General features: G+C 55.6%; 3 protein-coding genes across 3 annotated transcripts; all 3 read left to right on the plus strand.

The window, feature by feature from the left end:
- Positions 1 to 1,026: 1,026 nt before the first annotated feature.
- J4E93_008454 (uncharacterized protein) lies at positions 1,027 to 2,067 on the plus strand (the record flags this gene model as incomplete). The annotated part of the gene is made up of 2 exons (XM_049346353.1): positions 1,027 to 1,030; positions 1,055 to 2,067. 2 exons carry the CDS (start codon positions 1,027 to 1,029, stop codon positions 2,065 to 2,067), a joined length of 1,017 nt encoding a protein of 338 aa, XP_049196754.1.
- Positions 2,068 to 2,204: 137 nt separating this feature from the next.
- Positions 2,205 to 3,250, plus strand: J4E93_008455 (uncharacterized protein; the record flags this gene model as incomplete). The annotated part of the gene is made up of 2 exons (XM_049346354.1): positions 2,205 to 2,210; positions 2,375 to 3,250. The coding sequence occupies 2 exons, from the start codon at positions 2,205 to 2,207 to the stop codon at positions 3,248 to 3,250; spliced, it is 882 nt and encodes a 293-aa protein (XP_049196755.1).
- An 821-nt stretch (positions 3,251 to 4,071) lies between these two features.
- J4E93_008456 (uncharacterized protein) lies at positions 4,072 to 8,804 on the plus strand (the record flags this gene model as incomplete). Its single annotated transcript, XM_049346355.1, has 2 exons — positions 4,072 to 4,319; positions 4,373 to 8,804. The coding sequence occupies 2 exons, from the start codon at positions 4,072 to 4,074 to the stop codon at positions 8,802 to 8,804; spliced, it is 4,680 nt and encodes a 1,559-aa protein (XP_049196756.1).
- Positions 8,805 to 9,883: the final 1,079 nt, after the last annotated feature.

A 9,883-nucleotide genomic window follows, 5' to 3' on the forward strand; every position in this document is an offset into this window, starting at 1 on the left:
TGCTGAAGTCGTTGCCGCCATCCTCTCGCAGCCCTTGGTGCCCTTTGCTCGCAGCATTTGCAGAGCCTGTCTGTGCCTTGGGCCCCTCCATCCAAATCACCACAGAGACACGTGAAGTGTGTCCTTTTGCTGACCAAGGCGCCGCTCACCGCACTCCAAGCAACGGCCGCCCAGCCTGCGCTCCACTCGCTCCCTTCACCCCAGCGCCTCTCCCTCGTCGCGGCGCCCCGTAGACCCCGTCGAGTCTTGTGTGTGAAAGTGGGTGAGTAATGCCCAACCACGGCGCTGCAACACCTCGCTCGTCGCTGCCACTCGTGCCCTCGCCATGTTGTACCACCGTCAACACTTGCCATAGCGCCGCCCGGCCCCTTTCACGTTCCGCAGCGCTTGCTGACCACACCCCAGACGTTGCATGACCGCCTCACCTGCCCGCGACCGCCATACTCGACGACCTCTGTGACCGCCAACGACTGCCGTAGCACGCGCTCGGCATCGCCTGTCCTCCCGGCTTGCTGCATGGGAGCAACGTCCTGCCGGCGGTGATATAGACTCGACACTCGCTGCCGACACTTCGAGGCACGCCCGCAGCCAGCGCCGACCAGGCTCTCACGGTTCGTACCACCCCGCGCGCCGTCTAATACCTCCCGCTGGCTTTCACCCCTCTGCGCCAGCTATGAGTCCGCTGCTGACAGTCATGAAATACAGACTCGTTGACCGCGCAACCGCCCATGTGCCGCAACCACTGAGCCTGCCACCGCTCCCTTCTCTACACGCGCCGCACCGTCTATTCACACCCTCGCTCGACTGCCTGCACATCGGCGCCCTCGTCCCACGAACACCTATCGAGGTATTGCGGCCCTCGACCTGCACGCTTGGCAGCAACCATTGCTTTTTAAGGGAGCCGTGCTAAGGAGTCAGTAGCCCTGCGACCCTCCACGGAAAACACTACGAAAGATGCCCAAGTCCTCGACACTGTCGCTGGCTATGCGGGGCAAGCCAAAGAACAAGGACGACGCCAACGGCCCTATGAGTCCCAAAAGCCCGAGGTCGCCAGATATGCCCGAGGACCTCGACTATGCGGCTCCCAATGCCTCGTTTCATAGCATGCCACAGTCACCAGCCTCACCGAAGCCTCGCAAGGACTCCAAGAGCATCTTCTCTAACTTCAGCGCCAACAAGTCGTCGTCACGCCTTAACAGCCAGGGGAACTCGATACGGCAGCTTCCTGAACAACAACATTCGCCGAGTCTATACTCCAACGGGCGCAGCGGGGCTTCGACACCAGACCTCGGCCGCCCCGTGCGCACCCCCAACTCGGATGGTATGGCTACAGCAACCCAGACAAACGGCGTGTCGCTAACTGCCACAGACAACCGCTCCGAGGTAGTACGTTTGGACCAACGGACGGGCTCAGGCAACTCCAACGACTCCTCCGATCCCAACGCGGATTCTTCGAAGCGCAATACCATCAAACCGAAGAAGGGCATTCTGAACAGGTCGAAATCCATCAAAGACGGCGAGAGCTCAGGCACCCGTGCAAAACTGAACAAGGCTCCGCCAGGGCAACTGTCACCAGATATCGGAGGTTCGTGGACGACGAATGGTGATGGGCCGCCATTGAAGCCGGCGCCCATGGACAAAGGTCAATCATGGCGAGGCATAGGCAAGCCACGAACGCACTCGGCAGATCGTCAGGATGGCTCCAAGCAGATACCACGGGATGTCGACAACGGGCCACGAAGAGACAAGTCGGAGCAGATATCGCTAGCTTCCAGCTCGTACAACGAGACCAAAGGACACGGCTTCATCTCGAAACTCGGTTCAGGGGCTCGCAACATGGGGGAGAAGATGGACTCTGCCCGCAAGGGTGTATTTGGCAAGCTTGGACGGAGCTCAAGCAACCACGAGAGTCAGACGCCGATATCCAACGAACCTTACGTGTGCAAAATCATTCACAAGCCCTTGATCGAACAGACGAGGCTGACACGGATATCAACCCGTCTGGAACAGTCACGCGACAAGACTGAGTTCTGGATGCCAGCTCTACCTTGGCGGTGCATAGAGTAGGTCATGCTTCGATTCCTTCTCCACTTGTGAGGCTAACAACCACTCTAGCTATTTGAACATGCGAGGCTGCGAAGAGGAAGGCTTGTACCGCGTTCCTGGGTCAGCCCAGCAGGTCCGATATTACGAACGCAAATTCGATGAAGGTAGGACTATCTCAATTATTGCCACGACAATTGCTCACCAAGCCACAGACCGAGACATCGATTTGATCAGCGATCCCAACCTGAACGACCCCAACGTCATTGGTTCACTCTTCAAGAATTGGCTCCGACAACTGCCAGATGAAATCTTTCCAAAAGCGGTCCAGACGGCAATCCAGCAGGAATGCCAGGGCGCCAAGACGACGCCGCAAATGCTTAAGGATGAGCTCTCGAAGCTCCCACCATTCAACTACTACCTATTGTTCGCGATTACCTGCCACATCAGCCTGTTGCACTCATGTTCCGAATTCAACAAGATGAACTACAACAACCTGTGCATCTGTTTCCAGCCGGCTATCAAGATCGACGCCTTCTGTTTCCAATTTCTTATTCTGGACTGGCGAAACTGTTGGCAAGGCTGTTGGACGGAGAAGGACTTTTTGACAGACGAAATCAACTTCCTCAACCATGTACAAGAAGTTGAGTCCCAGCAGCAGCAACAACAACAACAAGAGCAGCAACAGCAACAACAAAACCAGCAGCAGCATCTACAACACCAACAACAGACTCCCTCCAGAAACGGCCCACCTCAAAGCGCTGGGAGAAGCAAAGGCACGAACTCGCCCCAGGTGCCGCCTCCGAAGAAGCCAGCGACGATGCGCAGTCAGTCAACTGACCATGTCAAGTCATCCTCACGAGGACTTTCATCTGAGAGGAATGGACGTGCTACACCGCCGAACCCTTCACTGGTCTTGTCGGAACCCTCAAGCAACCCCGTTCTACGTATGCGGGGCGGCGGCTATAGCGAGCGCGAGACGTCGCCTGAGCGAGTCACGTCGTCTTCAGACAGTCGAGAGGGGGTTCAGCATGCGAGAAGCACACCGCGTGCGCCCCCGTCGGTCAGCACCGAAGCGTCCTCGATCGATCTAGATGAGAATGCCACGCCGACTCAAGCACAACATAGTCGCGGGCCGTCTGAATCGACGCAATTTCGATTGGACCTGCGCGATCCACCGGGCTCCCCCTTCAACATTAAATTTTGACGCGGAAGCTGAAAAGACAGCGGACCATGTGTTGAGCGCCTCTGGATGAGGTGACGATAGAAGAAGGGTTGGATTTGACTGCTTGGTTTTCGCATGTTCGCTTCGTCCCGTGTGGGCTGCCACGAGGTCGCGATACCCGTCGTTTGACCACTCTGAGCTCGTGGCAGCAGTATTGCCCGATAATTGTTTAGTAGCCAGCGCTGGAGTTTTGGCCGCGTATTGATTAGGTGCTTATTTAACCCTGCATTCTGCATTATGTTGCATACGGGCGTTGGGAGAGCGGGCGGGAAGAAGTAGCATTTTGAGCGGGTTCATTTGTATCATATGTGGATATCGTCGCATGGCAGAAAGTGTTTCCATGGCAGTTTCAACGTGTTCAACAATTTCCCTCGTACCAACTGGATCGAGTTGGGACGCATGCCTAGCCCCCGCGCTATTGGAGTAGAACTTGTCGAGGACGGGGCCACATGGGGCGCCAGCTGGGGTTGGAGCTTGGGGCAATGACGTTTCCCGCGGGTTGCGCTTGCGGCTCGTATGCTTCGCGACCGCCCACCGCCGATCTCACACGTCTCCAGGCGCTGCTTCCTTCTCTCCACACAGAGGGCAATTGACCCTCAGAAGCGACTGCGCAGACGGCTACTGGCCTGTTTATTACCTCGCTCGACCGCGCTGCTCCTCCATTGCATTACTACCACACTCTCTGACTGCATCGCCGCCATTGCTACGTCAAAGATAGATATCCTAGAGTACCGCTATCCACCTACTATTATTGTTTACTACCATACAACTCTCCCGCAACCCTTCAGTCTCTCGACACCATCATGTCTGTAGCACTGCCAACACACCCCAAGTCTTCGGACCGCAAGGTCGTCTACCTGCTGCCATTGACCGACTACGGCGTCCCAGACGTCGCTGGCACTTACATCTACCTGCCTCCCCCCACCAACCCAGCATACTCGATTTGCTTCCAGATCCAGGGTACCAGCTCGATATGTCGCGAGGGCAGTCTCTGGGTGAACATCCCCGCTGAGGGCGAAAAGTTCAAGCGCAGCCAGTACCGCGAGTACAAGTAAGCAGCCTGCCATGCCTCGCCTGGTCACATGTCACTGACACGCACCGCAGACTGCAGCCCAACTTTACTGGCATGTGTGAGATTGAGATCCCCGTCCACGAGGCCAATGCCTTTTCCTTCTACACGACCTACACACCGCTGCCGCAGTGGTCCTTCACAGACGTTGCGTCGCCTGAACCCACACGGACCGACACCTACTACATCGACATATGTCCAAATCTCAAACTGCAGGGCGAGCACTTGCCGGTCGAGGCCGTCTGCATCATCTCTTGCCTGTCCAAATTCATGGGCAACTACCCGACAGACTGGGACAACCACCTGCAGGGCATGAGCCAGCGTGGCTTCAACATGGTGCACTTTACACCCTTGATGATGCGCGGCTCTTCAAACTCGCCCTACAGTATTTACAACCAACTGGAGTTCGACAAGGCCATCTTCAAGGAAGGCGAGAAGGACATTGCGAACATGATTCGAAAGATGCAGAACGAGTTCAATCTGCTTGCCATGACCGATGTCGTCTGGAACCACACGGCCAACAACAGCCCATGGCTCGAGGAGCATCCGGAATCCGGCTACAACGTCGACACCGCTCCACATCTGCGACCTGCTTTCGAGCTGGATACAGAGCTGTTGCAGTTCAGCAAAGACCTCCCCAAGCACGGTCTACCTACCACTTTTAACACTGAAGAAGACCTTCTCAAGGTCATGCAAGGTGTCAAGGACCACGTCCTTAGCAAGGTCAAGCTCTGGCAGTTCTACGTCATTGACGTCGAAAGAGACACCAAGGCCATCATGGAGGCTTGGACCTCTGGCCAAGCCAAGTTTGTTGATGGCAGCTTTAGTGAAGCTGGTCTTCGCGGGCTCGATGCTGTCAGGAACTGGCCACTGAAGCAGAAGGCAGACTGGTTAGTAGAGCATGCTCTGCGCGGCGGTGACCGCATGGGCGAGCGCTACCGTCGGACAATGGACGCGAACATCGCTGCCAGCCTACTGTGCGCCTTGTTCGGTCGCTACGACACCCGTACTAGCAATACTCCTGACGACCGGGCTGCTCAAGGCACCATGACGGCTATGCTCAACGAGGTCAACCTCCCATTCTACCGCGAGTATGATCAAGACCAAGCAGAGATCATGGAGCAACTCTTTAACCGGACCAAGTACGTCCGGATGGACGCCCATGGTCCCAAGCTCGGCGAAGTCAACGACGCGAACCCACTCATCGAGACCTACTTCACCCGCCTACCGCTCAACGAGACCACAAAGAAGCACAACCCCGAAGCTCTCGCGCTGGTGAACAACGGATGGGTATGGGCTGCAGATGCGATGCGAGACAACGCTGGGCCCAAGTCAAGAGCATACCTGCGGCGAGAGGTCATTGTCTGGGGCGACTGCGTCAAGCTCCGATACGGCGATGGCCCAGAGGACAATCCTTTCCTTTGGGATCACATGGCCAAGTACACCCGCCTCATGGCCAAATATTTCCAAGGCTTCCGCATCGACAACTGCCATTCCACCCCTCTGCATCTCGCCGAATACATGCTTGACCAAGCACGTAGCGTCAACTCAAACGTTATGGTCTGCGCCGAGCTCTTCACCGGGTCTGAAGAGATGGATTACAAGTTCTGCATGAAGCTCGGAATCTGCGCCTTGATCCGAGAGGCCATGCAGTCATGGAGTACTCAAGAGCTGAGCAGACTTGTTCACCGTCACGGCGGTGTTCCCATCGGCAGCTTCGAGACCGACGAAGTGCTCAATGCTGCACAGGCGACTGATGGAGCTGATCAGACAAAGCCCATCATCAAGAAGATCAAGCGCAGCCCTGTCCACGCGTTGTTCATGGATTGCACGCACGACAACGAGACGCCAGCTCAGAAGCGCGATGCACGCGACACGCTGCCCAGTGCCGCGCTCGTCGCCATGTGCGACTGCGCGACTGGCAGCGTCTTCGGTTACGACGAGTGCTACCCCGAACTGATCGAGCTGGTGCACGAGAAGAGACTGTATTCCTCTGCCAATTCCACTGGAGGCGAAATCAAAGCACAAGCTGGAGAAGGTGGCATTGGTGGCATCCGCAAGATTATCAACGAGATCCACGTCAAAATGGGTAAGGAGGAGTACAACGAGACTTACATCCACCACGACAACGAGTACATTACCGTCCATCGGGTCAACCCTCACACCAGGAAAGGCTACTTCCTTATTGCCCACACTGCATTCCCCGGCTACGGCAACGGCAATGGAGGCTTCGGCAAGACCAAGCTACCAGGAACTCAAGCAAAGCTCGTCGGAGCCTGGAATCTCGAAGTCGACAACAGTCCCGAGACAAGAGCACGTATCATCGGCGACGAGACGACACTGCGCGGCTTGCCCAGCAAGACAAACGAACTTCAAGGCGTCAACATCGAGGCTGCTGGCGATGATACCACGATCAGTATCCCCGACAAGTTCCCACCAGGCAGTATCGCTCTCTTCGAGACCTGGGTACCTAGCGCAGAGCATGCTGAAGGCCTTGACAAGTTCGTCACTAGCGGAGCGCGTTCGGCTTTCAGTGGTGTCAACCTCATCGACCTCAACTACATCCTATACAGATGTGAAGAAGAGGAGAGGGACGCTACGGACCACAAGGACGGAACATACAACGTCCCAGGTCATGGCAACTTGGTCTACGCTGGTCTGCAAGGTTGGTGGAGTGTCCTACGCGACATTGTAAACGAGAACAACCTTGGCCACCCCCTGTGCAACCATCTACGTGAAGGTCAATGGGCGCTCGACTACTGCCTTGGCCGCCTTCAAAATATCTCCAAGAAGCCGGAGTACGTCAACATCAAGGGCCCCGCGGAGTGGTTGGAAGCGAAGTTCGATGCTATTCGCAAGGTCCCCAGCTACATGCTTCCGCGATACTTTGCTCTCGTCATCCAGACTGCATACAACGCTGCAGTCGAGCGAGCCATTGAGCTCATGGGAGAGAACGTCCGCGAGGGTAACCAGTTCCTCAAGAGCCTTGCCCTTGTCAGCTGCCAAGTCACTGGTTACATGAACAGTGCCTCGTTGTGGCCCGAGAAGAGTGTACCCAGCATGGCCGCTGGTCTCCCTCACTTTGCCTACGACTGGGCGCGATGCTGGGGACGTGACATTACCATTTCAGCCCGTGGTCTTTACATGGGAACTGGCAGATTTGCCGACGCCAAGGAGCATATCTTTGCCTTTGCCAGCGTTTTGAAGCATGGCATGGTTCCCAACCTCCTCGGTGGTGGCAAGAACCCACGTTACAACTCCCGCGACTCAGTCTGGTTCTTCCTGCAAAACTGCCAGGATTACTGCAAGATTGTACCTAATGGCATGGAACTTCTGCAAGAGAAGGTCAAGCGCCGGTTTTTGCCGTACGATGACACATGGTTCGCTCACACCGACGAAAAGGCGTACTCTCAGTCCTCCTCTATCGCGGAAGTCATCCAGGAAGCTCTCCAGCGACACGCCTCCGGCATAGAGTTCCGGGAGTATGACGCGGGCCCGAATATTGACAGCCAAATGAAGTCCGAAGGCTTCAACATCAAGATCTGGACAGACTGGGAGACTGGTATGATCTTCGGTGGTAACCAATGGAATTGCGGCACATGGATGGACAAGATGGGTGAGAGTGAAAAGGCCGGCAGCAAGGGGGTTCCTGGTACACCACGAGACGGTGCCCCGGTTGAGATTATCGGCATGTTGTACAGCACAGTACGCTGGTGCGCCGACATGTACGACGCAGGTCAGTTCAAGTACCAGGGCGTTACCCTGGACGATGGCAAGAAGACCGTTACCTACAAGGAGTGGGCCGACCTGATCAAGGCCAACTTCGAGCGCTGCTTCTACGTTCCTCGTTCGGCAGAGGAAGACAGCAAGTACGACGTCAACTCGAGCATCGTCAATCGTCGTGGTATCTACAAGGACTTGTACCGCTCAGGCAAGGAGTACGAGGACTACCAGCTGAGGCCAAACTTCCCTATTATGATGACGGTTGCACCGGACCTCTGCGATCCTGAGCATGCTTTGTATGCCCTCCAGATGGCGGACAGGGTATTGCTCGGCCCACAGGGCATGAAGACACTCGACCCCTCTGACCTCAACTACCGTGGCTACTACATCAACAGCGAAGACTCGACTGATTTCGCCACATCCAAGGGCCGCAACTACCACCAAGGACCCGAGTGGCTCTGGCCCACGGGCTTCTTCCTGCGAGCTCTGCTCAAGTTCGACCTGAAGCGCCGCAAGACGCCCGATGAACGTGTCGAGAGCTACCAACAAGTCACGCGCCGCCTCGCCGGCTGCATGAAGGCTATCCAAGAGTCGCCGTGGGCTGGTCTCACGGAGCTTACCCAAAAGGATGGCGCCTTCTGTGGCGACTCGTGCCCCACGCAGAGTTGGAGTGCTAGCTGCATTATCGACTTGTTCCAGGATGCGCGCGAGTACGAGACGGAGGGGCAGCAATCTTCGTCGTAGGCTGATAAGTTTGGACTCATGAGCCTCGTTGCGAAGATGAGCTGAAAGGTGTTTGTACGTGGAGCGGTGGTGTAGAGTGGCGAGGGACTTTTATTGTAGATACCTAGAGTAGTCTCCTAATCAACCTTGAATTCTTACATCTTCTTCAGTGCGACCTTGACGTCTATCAGCGCTTTTTTTTTTTGCATTTCTGCATGCTGCCAGGTAGATTGTCGTGGTCAGTAGAATGCTCTCGAGACTTTTTGCACTAGCCCATCATATTCCTGATGGACAACCAATAGTCGGCGCCTGAGCATATTCGACCAAGCACTGAACTACCCAATACAGTGGTGTCGAGTACCACTACCAGACGTTTCACAAAAGAAGAAAAGACATTAATACATCAGCAGCTGAACATAACATTTGTTCTCCCACCGCCATTACGCCAATGCACCCTCCGCGGTAAAAGCGGCTCATCCTTTTCTTTTACCCGCTTACCCCCTTCACCCACTCATCCCATTTCCCGTACGCGAGACGCACTATTTCTCCTCGCCTCGTCCCTTCTCGGTTCGCGTCGCACAGAGTGCTCTCTCTCATCAGACCGCGTCGGACGGAGCATTCATGACGACTGTCCATGTCTTCGCATCGGCCTTGATGCTCTTCTTGGATTGGGGGTGATGTGGAGCATTCTACATGTTGGCACGAGGGTGCGGGTACGCACAGACGATGGACGTGGATATAGCGAGTAGAGGTATCTCGACCGCCTACCTTGGGCACGGATGCCTCTCCAGACAGGATTCACACGTGATTCACAACGAGAGCGAACATGCATACAATGTCACACCACGAAGAAAGGCAACGGACCGCTCCCTTGATTCGCAACGACTTCCTTAATCGGACCTTTTTACACTCTGTCATGCCTCGGTCTCGCATATGCCATTAATCGTCGTCGCAGTTTGCGGTGTGTGAAACAATGAATCAAGCGCAGGTCCTCGGCAGGAGGTGGTGATCATCCTCGGAATGTGGAGGAGACAACGCGAAGATAATAACCTTTCAGCATTGATACTTTATGCCAACGACTCACAGACACAATTTGGGGG

Source organism: Alternaria ventricosa (assembly GCF_023758065.1).
Source record: "Alternaria ventricosa strain BMP 2768 chromosome Unknown scaffold_16, whole genome shotgun sequence".
Lineage (NCBI taxonomy): Eukaryota > Fungi > Ascomycota > Dothideomycetes > Pleosporales > Pleosporaceae > Alternaria > Alternaria ventricosa.